The 23,466-nt window shown below is 32.6% G+C and overlaps 1 protein-coding gene across 3 annotated transcripts; it reads right to left on the reverse strand.

Annotated features, from left to right (window-relative positions):
- Positions 1 to 87: 87 nt before the first annotated feature.
- Positions 88 to 22,415, reverse strand: LOC143228643 (putative protein phosphatase 2C T23F11.1). Of its 3 annotated transcripts, none has more exons than XM_076459878.1 (10): positions 22,073 to 22,415; positions 20,552 to 20,655; positions 16,187 to 16,297; positions 11,677 to 11,826; positions 11,141 to 11,206; positions 10,284 to 10,357; positions 9,876 to 10,017; positions 9,438 to 9,521; positions 7,137 to 7,282; positions 88 to 1,084 (listed from the first exon to the last, which is right to left on the reverse strand). In XM_076459878.1, exons 3-10 carry the CDS (start codon positions 16,287 to 16,289, stop codon positions 722 to 724), a joined length of 1,128 nt encoding a protein of 375 aa, XP_076315993.1. In that variant the 5' UTR covers positions 16,290 to 16,297; positions 20,552 to 20,655; positions 22,073 to 22,415; the 3' UTR covers positions 88 to 721. The 3 variants fall into 3 exon arrangements, with proteins under 3 accessions (XP_076315993.1, XP_076315994.1, XP_076315995.1); XM_076459879.1 differs by having other exon boundaries at positions 16,187 to 16,294; positions 22,073 to 22,231; XM_076459880.1 differs by lacking the exon at positions 22,073 to 22,415 and having other exon boundaries at positions 20,552 to 20,662.
- Positions 22,416 to 23,466: the final 1,051 nt, after the last annotated feature.

Genomic DNA, 23,466 nt, shown 5'->3' on the forward strand with positions numbered 1-23,466 from the left:
ATACTAACAGAGACCAACTCAACAGTTTCAAGAGAGTAACAGTTTTTTGTTCTTTTCTTTACGGAAACCAACAAGAATATGAAAGTATTTTTTGATCAGAATACATTTATTTCACAAATCTGAGAGTCTCTTTTAAAATAAATGTTAATAAATTAAAGTTATGGACTATTTTTTTAGAATTAGCTTATTAAAGGTAACCTAGGCTAGAACAACTCCAAGCAAAACCAAGGAATTCTTTAACAATACACCAAACTACGCAACACAAAAACTGTTTTATTTTAATCACTAATTAATAACACCATGAACAAACACTATTTTGACTTTATAATTTTTAATGACATTACTTGCTGTAGCCTTTCCCAGGGTGACACATACATTTACTACACAACATTTTTCTTTCTTCACATTTTACTGTGTTATTTCTAGTGCTAAACTTGATGGGGTGTGACTAAGAACTCGTAGTACTGTACAAAAATAGAAACTTGTTCAACAATAGCTATCCCTGATGGCTCATGCCTACTAATGACTGGCCAAATCTATCAGTTTAGTGGCATAAATTTGGTGAGATCAGCTAAACACCAGTATTTAGAATCTTCCTTTTAACACACACAAATTTCCAAAAATCTCTTTCCATATGCAAGGCTACATGGACAACTGAAGAGAAGAAGGTCATCTGGGGTACTGTGTGCTTTGTATCGAGTGTCATTTAATATTCGTGGGGTCACACCACTGCCGTGCGACCAGCCTTGTGAACCTCCATGTTAGATGAGGTTGCCTGGTGTTCAGATTGTTTACTTGCTAGTTGTACTTCTGAAGCATCTGTAAAACTACCGCTCGTTTGGTGTTCGTCTTCCGAACCTTCGTCGTCGTCGTCTACCTCAGGAGTTGAAGATTCGGACTCCGCACGTCCAGATTCTAGGTCAGTCAAACTGGGTGTATGAACTGGCTGCTGGCACTTCACTGCTAATTCATCATATGTATTAAAGTGAAGGAAACAGATTAGGACTACAGTCATGTTGTCACAACCAAGTCCTCCCATTTGACAGTCCGGGGCCAGACATCTCGTCATGAGCTCTTCACATATCTAGAACGAAAACACACAGAAACATAAAAGACTCGGTAAAGGATAGTCATGAATAATTGCTATGTTTCTCCCATTAACTCAAAATTACTGATCACCAAGTTAAACATTTCTCCAAGTAAGGGAGCTAAAACAATAATGTAAGTTTACCACCAGAAGAACTGGTTTAATGTCTCTGAAACGTTACATGGTGGATATTCTCAATGATAATTTGCAAATGTACAGTTAAAACTGTTTTAAACAAACAATTTCTTTGGCTACTACCAGACATTGAAACTGTAGCTGTTTCATGCTCTACACTGTTTAAAACTCTGAAGCACACAAAGTGAGCACACAATCTTACAACTACCTTTTAGCTCAAACAAGTGCAAAACATTTACAAATAAAAATACTTTATATTAGTAGCAAAAAATGCCATTATAACTGTGGATGTCTTACTTTTAAAATACAATCAATAACCTTGAATAACTAAGTTTTTACTTGACGTACACGAGTTTTAGTTTTGACAAACATCGTTTTCTCTCAACCTATAAACGACTACTTTTAAACAGTGCTCATAAGTTTCCAAAATTCAAATTGTGAAATAATTTATCAATAACAGAACTTGAAGAATTTGTATATTAGTATTTTATTGTTATTTATATTAATAACCTTTGAAAATATCCATGGAAAGTTTCATAGTTCATTTCTTATACATGCAAAGTAGAATGTAAGTGATTCATAAACTCATAAAACACAAAAATAAATACAGATAACATTCAATATTTTCCTTTCAAAAGATATTTCAAACAGCTACTATCAGCAGTACCATGGAATTCTCTTATCAATCTTAGAATGTTTCCTTATTCCATAGTATAGGTTCATATTTTTTATGAATCTATTATTTCTTGAAAAGAAAACGATTCATGCCAATTTGTTCTCTTGGTAGTTTTATTAGTACGCCCTCTGTTGCCACAATTTGATGAGGTTCCACTGAACAACTATCAAAATGGCTCAGCTTCTGACACTGCTAGACCCAACTGATCCAAAATGACTACATAGGATTACTTTTTATCTATATTAAATGTACATTTAATAAAGTGGTTTCAACATTAAAATATTGATTACTCTGAGTTACCGTATAAATGAACCAATCACAACATTATATAATTAGGAACAAATCTGGGAACCTACAGTTTTATTGTAGGATTATCTATATATGTAAACACGGCTAACCTACAGTTCTATTGTAGGATTATATATATGTAAACACGGCTAACCTACAGTTCTATTGTAGGATTATATATATGTAAACACGGCTAACCTACAGTTTTATTGTAGGATTATATATATGTAAACACGGCTAACTTACAGTTTTATTGTAGGATTATATATATATATATGTAAACACAGCTAACCTACAGTTTCATTGTAGGATTATATATATGTAAACACAGCTGGTATAGATAGAGAAAATTTTATGTAGAAGAGCAAACAATGTTTCGACCATCTTCGGTCATCTTCAGGTTCACAAAGAAAGAAAGAGGTAACTGACCAATAGCTGACCACATGTTTGAAGGGGGTTGTATAACTGAGTGTAGGAATGTTGAGGGCGTGCTTAGATGTTTGATTATATTTATTAAAATAGGTATAACTTTCTTTGGTTTATTTTGGGCATGAGTTTTTGTATAAGTAAGGCTTCTTTAATTTTGAGATTGTTTATGTTTGTTTCTTTATTTAGTATTTGAGTGTTTTCTATGGTTATGTTGTGTTAATTTGATTTGTAGTGTCCAAAAATGTGTGAAGGTGACTTTTTTTTGTTCTTTAAATCTGGTTTCCATTTTTCTACTTGTTTCTCCAAATATATAACATCAGCTAGCATATTCATCATAGACTCTTAATTTCAAGTCTAATCTAAACCAACTTAATCATAATGGTCAGTTTCGATGTTATATCCCTCTTTACAGAACTCCCAACCGCTGAAGCCTGCAAGATAGCCTCAGAACTCTATATCTGAGACCCTAACCCATCAGTAGACATTCCCAGCAACCAATTAGCAGCCCTCAAAGAATTCACCACGATGAAGACAAACTTCATGTTCAATAACCAAAACTATATACAAACAAATGGCCTAAGCATGGGTAACCCAGTATCACCAGTTCTAGCCAATATTTTTATGACACAAGTTGAAATACAAGCAATTAACACAGCATTACATCCACCACTATACTGGTACAGATATGTAGATGACACGGTTATGGATTCAAATCTACAGAACACATACTTAATTTTTTCAATCACATTAACTCTATACATCCCAACATTAACTTCACATGTGAACAGGAAGAAAGCAATCAAATATCATTTCTTAACCTCAAAATTACAAGAACCGACACACAATTCAAAACAGAAATCCACCGAAAAATCACCCATACTGGACTATACATTCCTTGGAACTCGGCACATGAAACAAAACAAAAACTCAACATACTAAGAAACCAAATAAACACAGCCATAAAACTATGCTCACCAGATAAAATTAATGATGAATTAGACAAAATAAAACAATACTTCATCAACACCAATAAGTTTCCTCCACAAACCGTAGAAAACATTATACACACACACCTAGACAGAAAGCAAAATCAACCAACTAAAGTCAATATATCTCACGAATCAAAAAATCACGAAACCATATACTGCTGTATACCATATATTCCTGACATCAGCAAACAAATAACCAACATTTGGCAAAAATTAGTAACAAAATATGACATTCCAGTTAATACCAAATTTATTCAAAAACTAGGCACAAAACTAAGGTCTATGCTATGTAAAAACTACACTGACAAACACCATACTGACATTATTTATAAAATACAATGTGATAACTGCCACGACCTTCCAGGCCTACCTTACTAAACCTTTCAATCTTAACTCATAATTGAGACTTGCAGTTCCCTCTAATTAACATTTAATGTATAACATTAAAATGACAGATCACAACAGTTTCTTTAGATGTCATTTTCATTCCTGGAAACATTAAGACATATCTCTATGAATGATATAAAAATGTTATTCTACGAGATGACATAGAACAAGTTTAGACATTTCAAATACAATAAAAAAAATGCTCAAATCACTAGCATATTTGGGAAAAGCATCATAAATTTTAGACTTGGAGGGAAGACTGTTTGTCACATCAACAGTCCATGATTTTTCCATTCAAGTTCAGAAAGTTGCCAAATATGGAGAGATTATTCATATACACTTTATAATGGAAAGTTCTATATAACAACATTTAAATATTACTTAGAATATCCAAACTTAGGATTATCCAAGGACTACACCTGAAAGGTACAGTGGAACAAGAACCAGGAGGAAACAAGGACTACACCTGAAAGGTGCAGTGTAACAAGAACCAGGAGGAAACAAGGACTACACCTAAAAGGTGCAGTGTAACAAGAACCAGGAGGAAACAAGGACTACTACACCTAAAAGGTGCAGTGTAACAAGAACCAAAAGGAAACAAGGACTACACCTGAAAGATACAGTGGAACAAGAACCAGGAGGAAACAAGGACTACACCTGGAAGGTACAATGTAACAAGAACCAGGAGGAAACAAGGACTACACCTGAAAGGTACAGTGTAACAAGGACCAGGAGGAAACAAGGACTACACTTGAAAGGTACAGTGTAACAAGGACTACACTTGAAAGGTACAGTGTAACAAGAACCAGGAGGAAACAAGGACAACACCTGAAAGGTACAGTGTAACAAGAACCAGGAGAAAGTAACAAGTACATCTGGATAGGTAAAGCATAACAAGAACCAGGAGGAAACAAGAACAGCTCTCTAATGAACAAGGTTAAAGGTCACTCCATGTGTTCCATAGTCACGTTTGTTACACAGGAACAGACATAAATGATAGTACTGGTACTTTCTTATCTGATACTTGTTATACAGCTAGTTACCATGTTGTGGTAGAATGATACTTGTTATACAGCTAGTTACCATGTTGTGGTAGAATGATACTTGTTATACAGCTAGTTACCATGTTGTGGTAGAATGATACTTGTTATACAGCTAGTTACCATGTTGTGGTAGAATGATACTTGTTATACAGCTAGTTACCATGTTGTGGTAGAATGATACTTGTTATACAGCTAGTTACCATGTTGTGGTAGAATGATACCTTGTTATACAGCTAGTTACCATGTTGTGGTAGAATGATACTTGTTATACAGCCAGTTACCATGTTGTGGTAGAATGATACTTGTTATACAGCCAGTTACCATGTTGTGGTAGAACGATACTTGTTATACAGCTAGTTACCATGTTGTGGTAGAATGATACTTGTTATACAGCCAGTTACCATGTTGTGGTAGAACGATACTTGTTATACAGCCAGTTACCATGTTGTGGTAGAACGATACTTGTTATACAGCCAGTCACCATGTTGTGGTAGAATGATACTTGTTATGTAGCTAGTTACCATGTTGTGGTAGAATGATACTTGTTATGTAGCTAGTTACCATGTTGTGGTAGAATGATACTTGTTATGTAGCTAGTTACCATGTTGTGGTAGAATGATACTTGTTATACAGCCAGTCACCATGTTGTGGTAGAATGATACTTGTTATACAGCTAGTTACCATGTTGTGGTAGAATGATACTTGTTATACAGCTAGTTACCATGTTGTGGTAGAATGATACTTGTTATACAGCTAGTTACCATGTTGTGGTAGAATGATACTTGTTATACAGCTAGTTACCATGTTATGGTAGAATGATACTTGTTATGTAGCTAGTTACCATGTTGTGGTAGAATGATACTTGTTATACAACTAGTTACCATGTTGTGGTAGAATGATACTTGTTATACAGCTAGTTACCATGTTGTGGTAGAATGATACTTGTTATACAGCTAGTTCTCATGTTGTATTAAAAACCCTGAACTCACATATCTTCATTTCTGTACAAGTACTTTGTTGCTTTTTCTATAACAAACAAACAGCTTTGTTATTTCTTCCACTTGGTTCACCACAGCAACTAACAAATTACAATGACCCAAGTTTACAGATTAACACAAGTTGTGAAATTCAAAGTATTTCTTACTCAAATTAGGAGTGAAAAATATAAAAACTTGAATTTTAAAGTACACTTGGGGGGTTCAAGTTTATCGACATACATTGAAAAGAAATTTAAACTTTGAATGTAAGACCAGATAGTCAGAACATGCGAACATTTGTTATCCACCTTGTATGTAAAGAATTTGATGTGAGATTTCACTCATCATAGTACACAACTTACCACTAAAGTCAAACATCCTGAAATATTTATAGCTAAACAATGATTTCATTTTCAAACCTGTATCACCACAACCGTATCTTTGTCAGGTGTTGTAGCACATTTATGTCCCTAACTTATGTTACTTGTTCTATCAAAGTCCTCCTCTCATCATAGCAAAATCTTGAAGTTCCCGACAGACATAACACAAAGGTGTTACCAATAGTGAAAATAATATCAAGATATATAAAAATTCTTAGATTATGGTTTATTCATTGCACAAGAGCACCAAGTGAACAAACTGGAAGTTACGGCTGAACCATTTTTACTCTGCCGTAAATCTTCTACAACCTTACTGCTTTTAATCTGTAGTTCTAACTCTTGGTACAGCTGAGGAACATTAGAAACATTCAAATCAACGAGAGACAAGAAATCTGTGATTCTAAATTCACCAACAGAATATAATATGGAAAACAGGGTATGTATAATTCTATACCCAATAAACTAGTGTTTTAACAAATTTAGCCTAACACATGGAATAAGCAGAAACATTATATAAACAACTATAAATGTGTTGTTTACACATTAGGTTCCACAGACATGTATACAAATTAAGGTTTGAACATTTAATTGACTTGGTAAAATACATATTACACAACAATAAAGCTTTAATTCTAAGATGTTTTAGAGTCAAACCTGTCACAAAATTGTAAGGATATTTTTAAACAGGTCTTGAAGCAAGCAGCGGTTATGTCAGGCTTAAGAGAGTTCTGTTTTAGGGACTTACGTGCTCAGGTTCCATCTTCAAAGCAATCCTGGATCGTATGAACTCCACTACTTCTTCGTTTGATAACACGTCCCAGATCCCATCGCAAGCCAGGACAATGAATTCATGATCTGGAGTTATGTCTCTCACAACTATGTCTGGATAAGCTTTTCACAAAATACATAGTTATAATTAACAGCTGCTACATGGCATCACATAGTCACACTATAAAACTCTTATAACAAGTTAGTTGAGGGGTACCACAGACTTTATAAAAACAAATTCCAGTAGCCATACAGAACACAACTCCTGCCACACAATTTCAATCACAACCAAATGTACAACATTAACCATAAACAATTCAGATAAACTTTTCATTTGTCTTAATTAAGCCAATTACTTCACAGGGGGTGGATTTTTATTTTTTTGTATAAAGACTTAAATTTCAGGACTTTTCCTAGATTGTGATTTAAAATCACTTTTTCCAACACTACAATACTTAGAGTTCATATTCTAGGCCTTTCTAAGACCTGTGGAGACCTTGTACTCACTTTTCTAAGACCTGTGGAGACCTTGTACTCACTTTTCTAAGATCTGTGGAGACCTTGTACTCACTTTTCAAGACCTGTGGAGACCTTGTACTCACTTTTCAAGACCTGTGGTGACCTTGTACTCACTTTTCTAAGACCTGTGGAGACCTTGTACTCACTTTTCTAAGACCTGTGGAGACCTTGTACTCACTTTTCAAGACCTGTGGAGACCTTGTACTCACTTTTCAAGATCTGTGCAACCACCAATTATTTTCCAGGACCCAAAGAAACCTTGTTATTTTCCTGGACCTGTGTAATCCCTGTGGTTACTTTCAGGACCAATAAAAACCCTGTAGTTATTTATGCGAGTATTTCAATATTTATATTAAAGCTATATTATTTTCAATACACAATGGTCAAAATACACATATAAGATGGACAAACAAAGACATGATAAAATACCTTCTATCTCAATACCAAACCAATACCAATAACAATCATATAACCAATTTACAATTCAGTTGTTTTATAGAAATAATAATGTAGCAGCTATTTTAATGTCAAAAAATACAAGTCCCTCAGTATACCATATGTTTACTAGGATTTCAGAAAAAAATTCTTAACATTTCTTATTAAATGGTTATCAAGTCGGGTTCATCCCACAGACTGATGAAAACAATGGAATTTACCAGTTGTGGTAAAAATGTACAGAGGGAAAAAATGAAATAAATAAAAATAAGGTTGGAAGAAAACCAATAAATAAAAAAAAACATGTTAACACTGTGTTGTCCACTTTCACTGAACATTTCTGGAACTGTAATGGTAATTATAACTGGAAAAATGTAAAGACATTAAGAGGTGTACAGACAGGAAGTTAGAAAACAGTATTTGTACAATTACAACTAGATATGTGAGCATAAATAGAGACAACAAACCAAGCAAATTCTCCTACTGATTTCACTCAAGTCTTACCATATCTATACAAAGCTATACGAGGGCTATCTGCACTAGCTGTCCTTAATTTAGCAGTGTAAAACTAAAGGAAGGCAGCTAGCCATCAACACCCACTGCCAACTGTTGGGCTACTCTTTTACAAACGAATAGTGGGAACAACTATCACATTATAATGCTCCCACAGCTGAAAGAGCGAACATGTTTGGGCTGCAAGAATTCAAACCCACAACCCTCAGATTACAGGTCGAGTGCCTTAACCATCTGGCCATGCTGGACCTTTCAAAATAAATTCACCTATTTATGGTTTGTAACTAAATATATTCTAAGCTAACATTGTAAACACTAGCCCTGGTGATGTTAAATGTGTTAATTAAACTAATCGGCTATAAGTGATAATAAATATTTTACCTTTCATTGTGCCAAAACATGTGTTTTGTGTCTTTTACTTTTAGTGTAGTAGAATAATGTTCTACTGAAATTTTCTTTTCTCCTGCTTAGGACATAAAACCTGAGATCGTTACATGCAAAAGACAGCATTCTATACAACATTAACAGAGGTTAACACCAACTGCCTGATTTGTTATTGTCTTACATTAAGGTAATGTCTACATTAATATTTATCACTATTATTACTTCTATATTCTGTGATTCAATTCAAAAGGGGATTTCTTTTCATTGTTTTAAATAAGATATAATCGTGCCTCACCTGTGACAATCTGTTCTTCAGGGGATTTCTTTTCATTGTTTTAAATAAGATATAATCGTGCCTCACCTGTGACAATCTGTTCTTCAGGGGATTTCTTTTCATTGTTTTAAATAAGATATAATCGTGCCTCACCTGTGACAATCTGTTCTTCAGGGGATTTCTTTTCATTCTTTTTAAACACAAAATCTCCTAGTGCTCTTGATAAAGCTAGATTACCTGTAAACAGATACAAGTTTACTCTATTCAGTTTAACACAAGTTATATGACCAACTACATCACTTATCAGAATCATACCATATCAACACAAGTTATATGACCAACTACATCACTTATCAGAATCATACCATATCAACACAATTTACATGACCAACTACATCACTTATCAGAATCACATCATATCAACACAAGTTACATGACCAACTACATCACTAATCAGAATTACATTGTATCAACACAAGTTATATGACCAACTACATCACTTATCAGAATCATACCATATCAACACAAGTTACATGACCAACTATACTATGTAAGTATACCCTAACCATTAGAAACAAATGGAAGTTTTACCGTTTACTCTATTAAACTCAACCCAGCCACCTGCTGCAATTATTCTTTTTGTTTCAGCTTCATTCCCAGGTTTGTGGTCGTAAGACAGTTGTTGAACCTGCCCTCCAACACTTGCCACTGCTCTTGAATCTCCTACGTTACCCTAAACAAACAATTATAACAATGGTTTACACTTGAATCCATTAACCGTATTTTTCCAGTATGTTGCATCTGTACTGAGAGAATTTATATTCTAACTCCTTATAGATAACAGTAATATTAGACTCTGTATTTTATTATGGACAATTAAAATTAAGTTAATAAAATGAAACACAGACAAGGTACACCCACAATTAATCATGACAGCATACTTTATGAGATATTAAAGAAACCTAAATACATATAACACTGGCATCGTCCATGACATACACAATATACTTTGTTTCCCTTCAGTAAGACTACGACGGCCGTTGTTCCTGCTAATTCATCCTTCATGTTTTCATCTAGAAATAATAAAATTGTAAACATATTTCAACTTGACCAGTATGCACAACCAAAACAAGTTCTACATATTTATCTGAATCTCAAGACAAGAAACCAATCAGATTACCAGAGAATTACATAAAAAATACATCAGTACAAGTGTTAGCACTAAAGCAATACTTCCAAACAAGTTCACAAAACTGTAAAATTATCAAGCATATAAAAAAGAAACTTCTATTGTTGACTAATTCACCTGATAACTTTGTGTTACTTTTATATTTAAACAACTAATATTTAAAACTCAATTCCTACCATGAATTTGATTCTAATTGTCAAAAAAAAACATTCATCATGCCTTCCAACATATAAATATACAAACTGGTTACAAAACAAGACACTTTTCCTACATATTAATATACAAACTGGTTACAAAACAAGACACTTTCCCTACATATTAATGTACAAACTGGTTACAAAACAAGACACTTTCCCTACATATTAATTTACAAACTGGTTACAAAACAAGACACTTTCCCTACATATTAATTTACAAACTGGTTACAAAACAAGACACTTTCCCTACATATAAATATACAAACTGGTTACAAAACAAGACACTTTTCCTACATATTAATATACAAACTGGTTACAAAACAAGACACTTTTCCTACATATTAATATACAAACTGGTTACAAAACAAGACACTTTTCCTACATATTAATATACAAACTGGTTACAAAACAAGACACTTTTCCTACATATTAATATACAAACTGGTTACAAAACAAGACACTTTTCCTACCTTCCAACATGTCAGAATCCACAGCTAAAAACCCTTGTTTAATTGCTTCTTCAATCTTACCCTTTTCTTGATATAAAAAGAGAGACAATATTAATGTTGTACTTATAAACATATCTGCAACACTTCTATAAAAACATTTATTATTAATATTTATAAAGAGTTACCAAAAAGTTTTCTGTTTTCAAGTTACTTTTAATCATAAAACTATTGATAATAGAAACATAAAATATTTACAGTTAACTACAACATAAGCATTCAAGTGAATCACCCAAACTCATTTTTTAAAACTGTAATATCAAAATACAAAAGTACTGGTTAATGTCTTTTTATTGGTTAACAGTTACAAATAGAACTGAACCGTATCTCTTCTATCTCACAGTATTCTAGTCTTGGTAGATATTAAATACAATTTGTACTTCTTGGCTGTTCAAATCAAATAATTATTGAACACGGTGTTGAAAGTACGCTGTGTGTTATGTACAATGGATGACCAGTACACAACTTACTATACGACGGGTGACCAGTACACAACTTACTATATGACGGATGACCAACTATTTTCTTGTGAAGATGAGATCCTGCATATTGAGCAACCTTTGCTCCTCCATGCCCATCATAAACAGCAAAAAAAGATGCATGTTTATCTTCCATCAGAGACAACAGATGCGTGTGGGCATCTTCCATGTCTGTTGTTTAAGTTACAGAAAACATATTTTAAAAAAAACTACTATACAATAGACACTTATTTCAAATAAAACATTTGTAATATATTTACATGGATTATTATATTTGAGATAATCTTTACTCCTGCTGCCACAGTTTAGGTATTTAGGTTTAGATGTCAGCTAAGTCACCTACGAGACAACAGCCTGTATAGCTTAGGTATTTAGGTTTAGATGTTAACCGCAATAACAGAACAAATACAATGTTAAGTTACAAACACGTACGACAGAACAGAGATCCAAACTACATGAACACAGATGACACAGAAGAGTTGGTGAATATTATTAATTCTTGATAAATGAATGAACATTATTCAATCACACGTACAAGTCTAGTGGTGTCATTTTCAATTGGAAAAATACAACATGAGCTGTAAAGCCACACCTAGTGGTTTGTCAGTTCCGACCAAAAGTAGGATGAATTAAACAAGCCACCAACCTCTCTCGTTCTGGAGTCTGAACTCTTACACTGCCACACTTAATAGGAAGAAACTCTCCTGATACCAGGTAAATGTTGAAGCACATAATGAAACACAAACATTTTGTTACTTACTCACACAACTAAAACTGGTAAGTGAATATATAGGCTGTCTGCAGAACATATGTTATGAAAAGCCACCCACTTATTTAGTGTCAGCTGAAGGAGTCATAGTTTGGATAAAGTAATTCAAATAAATTAAGTCATATCCTTTACCAACACTTCACTGTAGTCATAATAAACAAAGAATTTTATAGATCATATGATTTCATTACCAACACTTCACTGTAGTCATAATAAACAAAGAATTTTATAGATCATATGATTTCATTACCAACACTTCACTGTAGTCATAATAAACAAAGAATTTTATAGATCATATGATGTCATTACCAACACTTCACTGTAGTCATAATAAACAAAGAATTTTATAGATCATATGATGTCATTACCAACACTTCACTGTAGTCATAATAAACAAAGAATTTTATAGATCATATGATGTCATTACCAACACTTCACTGTAATCATAATAAACAAAGAATTTTATAGATCATATGATGTCATTACCAACACTTCACTGTAGTCATAATAAACAAAGAATTTTATAGATCATATGATGTCATTACCAACACTTCACTGTAATCATAATAAACAAAGAATTTTATAGATCATATGATGTCATTACCAACACTTCACTGTAATCATAATAAACAAAGAATTTTATAGATCATATGATGTCATTACCAACACTTCACTGTAGTCATAATAAACAAAGAATTTTATAGATCATATGATGTCATTACCAACACTTCACTGTAGTCATAATAAACAAAGAATTTTATAAATCATATGATATCATTACCAACACTTCACTGTAGTCATAATAAACAAAGAATTTTATAGATCATATGATGTCATTACCAACACTTCACTGTAGTCATAATAAACATAGAATTTTATAGATCATATGATGTCATTACCAACACTTCACTGTAGTCATAATAAACAAAGAATTTTATAGATCATATGATGTCATTACCAACACTTCACTGTAGTCATAATAAACAAAGAATTTTATAGATCATATGATGTCATTACCAACACTTCACTGTAGTCATAATAAACAAAGAATTTTATAGATCATATGATGTCACAATATTATTGAACATCCACACAACATGAATTACCTCATTGTAGTTTTGTTCTGTAAAAGTTTTGTCTTTTATAAATCACTGTTAATACATTAGCTACACTCACTTCCAAGCTACTTGAAATAAATAGTCATGAAGCGAGGGAGCCAGGTACAGAGGGTAATGAAAGAACATTATTATTATTATGAAGTTTGTGTGTAAAGAATGCTTTCAACTGACTGACTGCACAATTTTGTGCAGATAGAAGAATGCATTGTCTAATATAAAAATGTTCTATTAGTCACTGCATTAACTTTATATTACCAGATTATTTTACTTTCATAAACAAACATACAAGTGTCATTAAACAGAAGCGTAACAGTCTAGATTTGTAATAATTACCAACAGAAACAGCTGCACTTCGGCACAGTGCTGAAATAGTTCTGCCCTCAAAATTGTAATTACAAAATGTCACCAACCACAGATAAGGATTACCTACCTAGTGGTTTATTGACTGAGGAAGTCCCTACCTAGTGGGTTACTAATGGAAAGTACTAAATAAGCAAGCCCCTACACAGTGGTTTACTGACTGAGGAAACCCCTATCTAGTGGTTTACTAATGGAAAGTCCTAAATAAGCAAGCCCCTACTCAGTGGTCTACTAATGAAATAAACTATGGTAGCCCCTACACGGTAGTTTACAAATGGTAAGTACTAACTAAGAAATCCCCTACAGTGTTTTACTAACAGAAGGTACTAAGGAAGCCCCTACATAGTGGTTTAATGAAGAAAAGTACTAAGGAAGCCCCTACATAGTGGTTTAATGACGGAAAGTACTAAGGAAGCCCCTACATAGTGGTTTACTGACGGAAAGAACTAAGGAAGTCTCTACACAGTGGTTTGCTGACGGAAAATACTAGGGGAAGTCTCAACACAGTGGTTTACTAACAGAAAATACTAAGGAAGTCTCTACACAGTGGTTTACTAACAGAAAATACTAGGGGAAGTCTCAACACAGTGGTTTACTAACAGAAAATACTAAGGAAGTCTCTACACAGTGGTTTACTAACAGAAAATACTAGGGGAAGTCTCAACACAGTGGTTTACTAACAGAAAATACTAAGGAAGTCTCTACACAGTGGTTTACTAACAGAAAATACTAGGGGAAGTCTCAACACAGTGGTTTACTAACAGAAAATACTAAGGAAGTCTCTACACAGTGGTTTACTAACAGAAAATACTAGGGAAGTCTCTACACAGTGGTTTACTAACAGAAAATACTAAGGAAGTCTCTACACAGTGGTTTACTAACAGAAAATACTAGGGGAAGTCTCAACACAGTGGTTTACTAACAGAAAATACTAAGGAAGTCTCTACACAGTGGTTTACTAACAGAAAATACTAGGGGAAGTCTCAACACAGTGGTTTACTAACAGAAAATACTAAGGAAGTCTCTACACAGTGGTTTACTAACAGAAAATACTAAGGAAGTCTCTACACAGTGGTTTACTAACAGAAAATACTAAGGAAGTCTCTACACAGTGGTTTACTAACAGAAAATACTAGGGGAAGTCTCAACACAGTGGTTTACTAACAGAAAATACTAAGGAAGTCTCTACACAGTGGTTTACTAACAGAAAATACTAAGGAAGTCTCTACACAGTGGTTTACTAACAGAAAGTACTAAGGGAAGTCTCAACACAGTGGTTTACTAACAGAAAATACTAAGGAAGTCTCTACACAGTGGTTTACTAACAGAAAATACTAAGGAAGTCTCTACACAGTGGTTTACTAACAGAAAATACTAAGGAAGTCTCTACACAGTGGTTTACTAACAGAAAGTACTAAGGGAAGTCTCTACACAGTGGTTTACTAACAGAAAGTACTAAATAAGGAAGCCCCAACAATGATGTTCACAATAGTACTTTTAAATATCTACCAAACCTAAAAAACACATGACAGATCTTGAAATTATGCTTGTTAATACAATTTTCAAACATTCAAGTTTTGAACAATTTTCTTTAAGATTTAATACATTCAGGTTATCTAAACAAACTGGTAATGTATGCAGACAGTGTAACTTTAGACAAACTGAACATGGAAATGTTGTAGTGAACTGACTTGAATAATGTTTACATGCAACTGATTGATTTACAAAACAGTTCAATTTGGAGGCAAAAGTTTCTTGAATTAAGTGCTGAACTAGAAAATATTGAAAGAGATCAGTTAGTGACTGGAATACTGCAGAAAATGATCTTCAGAAACTCTGGAATTCTAGTCCTGAAACTTTTGACTGTCTGAGAAATGTTGTATAAACAGTACTTTCATTAACATATTTATGTGAGTCGTTATTTTCACTGATGAACTTTATAAAGTGTAACTATATGAATAGACTTGCTGATGAAACTCGTTGGTCAAGTACATGACAATGTATGCTTTAAAAACAGAATAAATTTAAATGTGAACCACAAATGCAATTACATCAAAAGCTATAAGAGTTCCTTATCATACAAAGACATGTATCAGTAGAGACAGCGAGTTATTACAATTCAGGAACCAAACCTTAAGTCAGAATACGTTTCTGTAAATGTTGAAATGACTGAAAAACCTGCTACAGGTGTCTGCAAAAACACTACTGTGATATTAGTGAGCATCAAACATGGAATACTTTAAGTAAAAACAACCAGTTCTTCTAGAAGTAAACAGAAGGATACTAATCCTCCACCCTTGCATGCAGGATGCGCCTACTTTCACATTACTCATTCGCACAACTAGAAGTCTCCTTTGGGTCACTGGTTCAGAAAGTGTTTGACCCATTTCTACTACTGAAATAAAAGAAACAGAGATTTTAACAGACATGAAAAACCAACTAATATTTAGCAAGAATTAACAGGCCCACAATACTATTAGATTTCCTTAAATAACTTTACTTTCAGTAAAACATGAGAAAGCCTACAGATTAAAGAATAATACTTCATACATTAAAACCATTTATCTGTACAACTAAAGCTATTGCAACAAATAACTTCTATAAAGAAGTTCATGAAAGATAACCCACAATATTCAGGAAAATAACAAATGTACTAAGTGTGCTTCTGTTAGTTCAGAAATTAAAACATTTATGTTCACATTCATGGCAAACCTGCTGTAGTCTCCTACTATCTTCTGCCCACTAGTACAGCAGTGAGTCAGGCTCACTCAAACAACAATCACAAAATGCGTCACTGACACACATTCAGACTATGTTATTCCACTCTGTATAGAAATGACTTGGTGTACAGGGAATATATTTTACCTAATCCCTTGAAGTTAAACACAAAACAGTATGTTACATATATTACCAGTCACACATCTGTTTCCAGAGTATTTAAACCAAACATTTTATAGAAACTTTAATATTAAAAGAGCACACCTAAATTTATATTTTCGTCACGTGGTATGTTGAATGCAACACTGTTTTAAATTAGATGTTTGTGATGTCAAAACACCAAGTCTATAGTTTTGTACAAATTAGGTACACAAATCACTAATACTGGCAAGCTAGAATATAAAATAAGAACTTCATATCTTTTCATTCTCCTGAGATATGGTATATGTACTGAATCAAACATGGTGACCCCTGTTCAACTTAATTTTTAATATAGTCACTTTTATACTAAGCCATAAAACATCAAACCAACCAACCCTTTTATACACTTGCTTTAATATATGGCGGAATAACCAATCAACAGTTTACTGATGTCCCCAATGTAGTTTTCTCAGCCATTTTAATCCTTGAAAAAGCTACCATGCTCTTTTGATCCAAGTTTTCAAGGAAGTAGGTTGTATCTTTAGACTGCTCAAAGTTTCATGTTTTTTTAAAATCTGAATAAATCCTAGTTACTAATCTTAATAAATTATAGTGGAATTCTGTGGTATCAGTGTAGTTATTCATGATTTTATGGTTATTCAACTGTATATATAAAACTTAAAATAACTGTTTGATATCCTCCAAGTGAGAACTTTAAAAGGCTTAGCAGCCTATATCCAGCAACAACTGAGTTCAAAGGTCGTAGCAAGAAGAGATAATTGTTTGCTTTACTTGATTTATTGTTCTATATTTTAAGAAAAATAATTTATCTCTAAATAGTAGTAATCTATATACATACATATGTATAATAATTGAAATGTGACTGTACATTACAAAATACAAATTCACTAAAACACAGTCAAGACAGGGAAGACCAGTTTTATATTACTGGAAACGTGACTTGAGTGCACGTGCACCGTGTCAGTGCAAGGTACGTAATGTTATGCATGTATGATTGGAAGGTAATTATAATAAGAAATAAAAATATATATGCTCTTATACAGTGTTATGAGACTTAAGCTACAAACACTAAACATTCATGTTATCGTGTTATAATATGTAATAATTTTAGGATGAAAAAGCATAATTCCTTATTTTTTATGATGGTTACAAGATTGAACAAATGACAGACCCCACGTGGTTAGAGTATAGAAAATAACATAGTGTCTTATTGAAAACAAACATTTGACATGTATTTAGAAAGCTTTAGAGATTACACAAATAATATCTCAAATATTTAGGACAAAGAATAGCTTTAACAATTGTTACATGAAATCACTTTGTACTAAGTCTAGTGATAAAACAGACTATTTTCACAAATAAATCTATAGAAAAAATATTATTGAAATACCTGATTTTTGTGTACAAAAAACTTGTAACCATTACTAAAAGTCAACCAAATTTTGTGAAGATACACATGCTGTATCAAACATTATAGTACAAATACTTAATGTGTCAAAATGTGTAGATGAACTTGTGTTATACCGATATTCTGGAAACTGTATATTGAAAGTTCCACACAACACTTTAAAGTGCAGAAAATATAACACAATGTTTTATGGTGTGGTACTGATTCAAAGATAGCTCTCCAGCAACAAAATCCAGAATTGTATCACAGAATCAATCATGTAAAACAAATAAAGGTTTTTTATACTTCCTATGTAGCATATTTCATTCTATAAGATACAACAATTACAAGTTAATTTTAAAGAAGACTTTGTTCAGATATTTAAAAGATTTTGTGTTGTATGACTATCAGTTTCTAAAGGTGTGACAATGATTACGGGTCTAAAATCTCTCAATTTACACTTCAATAATGATCACTTTTGGTTCCCTTATCTAATAAGAGACAAAGGTGTATTGGAAAGATTCAACATGAGGTTCCTAAGATGATTCAAAGTGTACCAGCCAACATGGTACTATGTATGTTATCAAACTACTAAAGGGTAAACATGCAGATACTATAAATATGTATTTCAGAACAGACACACCTCGACTCATTCTGTTTCAGCACATTTGACTTCTTGTAACCAACAAACATGTGCATTGTACTGAAAGCTTATGACATTCCCAGTAAGTACAGCTAGTACATTTGGAATTACAGTTAACACTGATTCTTCAATACAACGGGCTACACATATTAACTTATTTTATCTCAAAAGAAAAAACAGAAGGGTGGAAGACAACCTTAAAGTATATTAGGAGAACTGATGAGATAAAGATGTAATTTGTTAAGATATATTACGAAGGTAACAGAAAGGTCAAATTTGTGTAAGACAAACAAGATCCTGGTTATGACAGTTTTATTACTTGTTATGGTGACCAGCATTTCACACAAGTTTGAGAGAGAAAGAAACGATATTTTGAAATTAAAGAATGGGTTTCAACGTTGACTTTCCTCAAGAATAGACATGCAATGTTCCTTGTTGTCCTACGTTACATCACGTTTGGTTCAATGAAACTTTAGTTAAAGCACATTCCATAAGTTAACATTAAAATATGTATAATTACTTACATAAAACAAAAACCCACACAAGACCATGTTTCACCTTAGTTACTTGAATTAACTCACAAACACTCAAATTACTTACAGACCTTGAACCCTATGTGTAGCTCTATTCTACATATATTCTGTCAGTGATAAAGTTGAACTACAATCAGAAAGGTAAATATCAATTGATGCTACCTTTGACAGAAATACAAGTACTTGTGGTAGCAGACGCTGGTAGCTCGTTTATCTGACAAGAATTACGAGATTACAATGAACCCGAACAGAGTACTGGCTCAGATAAGATGAAGCAGTTAATACAAGTTGAACAAAATATGAACTGAGAAAAGAACAAAACCTTTGGTTTATAATCACAAATGAAAGTAACACTTTCTCATTTATAATTTTTAGATTACCATTCGAAAGAATACACGGTCACCACTCTCCTTGTAACTTCATATGCAAAACATTTTAACATTATGAAAGCTAGGCTGCATATTTATCTATATTATACATTCTACTAAAACCAATAATTTTATGGCTTAAAAACTGTTCACAAAAATTTTTTAATGAATACTTGGACCCTCTATCAACATTATAACCTATAGCTAACAAATATTTACTGCTTACACAAAGAAATAGTTCAGATCTTTAGTAAAAGGTTCCTACTTCCATGTAACAGTTTAAATAAACTATGGAATTATTTATATTGGTTTTTAAACACCTATATTATATACTCATCTATAACATATCAAAATATGTTACACAAACATAGTTTTTGTCTGCAATATATATATAGACATTTAAAGAACACATTATCACTTGGAACAGATCTCATATGCATTATGAAAGAAACATGACACAGAAATGCTAACAATTTCCCCTTTAAAATGTTAAGTTTGAAATCACAGAATGTATAAGAACTTGTACAATTTATAGCCACAAGTATAACACAGAAAACTTGCACTTGAAATAAAGAAAATACAGGAAATCCTGTTTCCTGTTGTTTTATCATTAGATGGTTTAGCCTTTCATGTACAATTCTTCTTGAAAATTTGGTAAACGTCCATTAGCCTGTCTAACAGACTTCATATATAATGTGTAATACTTACCAAGTGCTTTCTGTTAAACAAATATTACCCAGAATTCTCACCAACTTATTATTACAAAATGTATACACATAAAAACACAGGCATCCATCATTAGAAGTTACACACAAGTATATACAACACAAAACATTACCTGTAATTTTTTGCTTTCAATGTGATCTGTTGTTAACGGACTTCTGGCAGTTTACTTATAATACATTAAGCCTCACCAGCTAGGTGCTGAACTTTCAATTAGTCCTATCAAAAGATCACAACAGTAGTTAGGATTCTGGATAAATTAACATAATTTATTATAAGTAGTCATCCTAAAAACCAGCTGATATTACATATTCATGACACTGCTTGTAAGGTTACATAAAAACCACTGTATGGATACTGCAACACCTATAACTCTGAGTTTCAAAATTAAGTGAATTTGTTTTTCTTTTAGGTTAAAAATATAACTTTTCTATTGCAGACCACTAATAGTTATTCCTAAGTTTCATTGTAAAATCCAAATTTCCAGAATGTACAGAAATGTAAGTATAATTATCTTGTTACAAATCAACACAACCAATATTCTGCCAAATTTAAAATATATTAAAGATACCCATATATTTAGTAAATTAAAATACCAGTTCATTAATTATTTTACTATTGAAAAATTGCATTTCTTAACTAGAATCAAACCAATATTCAACACCCACCCAAGGTAACTAGAATCAAACCAATATTCAACACCCACCCAAGGTAACTAGAATCAAACCAATATTCAACACCCACCCAAGGTAACTAGAATCAAACCAATATTCAACACCCACACAAGGCAAAAAAGAAAACTTTACAAAATTTTGACAATAAGAAATCTCAGAAGTGTTAATTTAGGAAGTTAAAAATACAAACTGTTTAACATCCTAAAATTACAGCGCTAACCTGGAAATTTCAATGTAGTCCTATCTCATACACAATGTCTGTTCTCTCCTGTATTAACATGCACACAAATGAGATGGTATTTGTTCACTATAGCATGATTAATATATTTTAACTATAACTGCAGTAATACATTATACCAATACCAGTAGTTCTTATCCAATGGGTCACAACCCAAAACTAAGCCCTTTTCAGTGAGTCACAAAGGGTCTTCAGTGAATGTCCAGGCTTTGTAGTCCAACAGTGGCTGCACTGAGAGGTCTATTTGAAGACATGGGTTGCGAGTTAACCCCGTCCCCAGAAATTGGGTCACACCCAAAAAATATTAAGAACCATTGCGGTATAAAATTTACAAGTGGTAGCAAGTAAAATCTTAAATTTCCAGTTTTACTGAGTGTCAAAAGGTACAAAATATCTGTTAAACACCTTAAATTAATACATTTCTATACCACGAAAAACAATGACATTAATAAAAACTTATAAACAATATACTATTATATTATTTATAATTAGCATTAACGTTTTCCAATATTTTTCCTAGCCTTATACTGTACAATAAATCTTATTATGCAATTTGAGTCCAGCCTATCTTTTCATTTAGCACGTTTATATTTCACACTCAGGGCTCAGTTTCACTAGCCCAACAAACGAGGCCATACGCAAGAGAACTTCAACTAAGTTTCACACAGTAAACAAATTACTGAATATAAAAACAACAAACTAAATATATCTTTGTAATTCTTACCTCTAGAAAGTAAAATTCTTGCATACATACGTTGAAAAATGTTCTGTTTCATTAACATTATTCGTTAAGTTTCATAGAATTCATAACAAGTACGTTACCACAGCACTCGTACATGGTGTCATCATGAATCTTGAATCAGATTTTCCGCTTACGTCATACATATTCTGTAATTTAACTAAGTATATTAATAAGAATCAAAAAAACGTATTAATATTGGTAATATTTTAAATATATGTTTTCTTATTTTTTATGTTTTTAAAAGGTATTAAATCAAACTTTATTTATTTATTTGACTTATTGCTTTCAAAGAGCGCACCTATAACTGTACATGTAAGTATTCAGGTTTCTTCTGCTAACCTTGGTTTTTAACTCGTGATGTACGTTAATTCAAAATGCTGACACTAGAGTTACTTTTTTCCTTGTTTTTAAATATAAAAATAAAAACTATAAGAACAGTGCTAACGTTTTTAAGAGGTAGATTAAACTGTTGCAAGTATTGCAGTCTTCACATTTCTAAAAAAAATATGTTTACTGCAATAGTAAATTTTAACTATATATTTTGTTTAGTTTGCAATGCAAAATAGAGGACTGAGTATTAAAATTGGAGGTAAATTTCTGTTGATAGATACAATTCTGCATTGTATGCGTATTTATGGTAAGGTTTCTGAAACAATCCACTGCTGCTCCGAATTTCAACTAATGACTGAAGGGAAGTCATGCAGTTGAAACCATTTTATCTTCTGTAACACCCATGAGAAGGAAATAAATATCCCTTCTTTTTTTTTAAGCCTAAAGGACAGTAAACACTTCGTGTATCGCACAATTTCGAATCAAGTTTTAAATTCCAAAGCTTCACCACAACGCCAACCCACGTCCCAGTAAATAATTTTTTTTTAGTGCAAAACTTCACAATGGGCATATGCGGGGAATTGAGCATTGGATTTTAGCGTTGTATGTTCCATTTACCATTAGACTGTTTGTTTATGAATGTAAGCACAAAGTTACACAATGGGCTATATGTGCTCTTTCACCACGTGTGTCAAAACCCGGTTTCTAGCAGTGTGAGTCTGCAGACATTCCGCTGTGCCACTAGGGGATCATTAGACTGTAAATGAAATTATTTATACCAAGTTATTTACCAACGAGTTATTACTACGACAATATATAATGAAGACAGAAATACGAACATCCAATACAAGAAAAATAAATATATATTATGTTGATTGCATGAAGCTTATTTCAGATACTCATACTTATAATTATGTATATGTATATGTACACAAATAAATTGTGCAGTTTTTTTGTGGAATATTTTAAATTTATTTCACGCTTTATATTTAACAATATGTGCTCATTAATATTAAACTAAATTTAACTCTATTTATTTTGTTAAT

Source organism: Tachypleus tridentatus, chromosome 10 (genome assembly GCF_004210375.1).
Source record: "Tachypleus tridentatus isolate NWPU-2018 chromosome 10, ASM421037v1, whole genome shotgun sequence".
Taxonomy (NCBI): Eukaryota; Metazoa; Arthropoda; class Merostomata; order Xiphosura; family Limulidae; genus Tachypleus; species Tachypleus tridentatus.

Excerpts from the sequence above, each read along its gene's own strand:
- LOC143228643 (XM_076459878.1), bottom strand. The coding sequence starts at position 16,289 with ATGGGTCAAACACTTTCTGAACCAGTGACCCAAAGGAGACTTCTAGTT. Across the intron at positions 11,207-11,676 it reads AGTTGGTCATCCGTCATATA|AAAAGGGTAAGATTGAAGAA; the intron begins GTAAGTTGTGTA and ends TTTTATATCAAG. Across the intron at positions 9,522-9,875 it reads TGAGTTTAATAGAGTAAACG|GTAATCTAGCTTTATCAAGA; the intron begins GTAAAACTTCCA and ends ATCTGTTTACAG.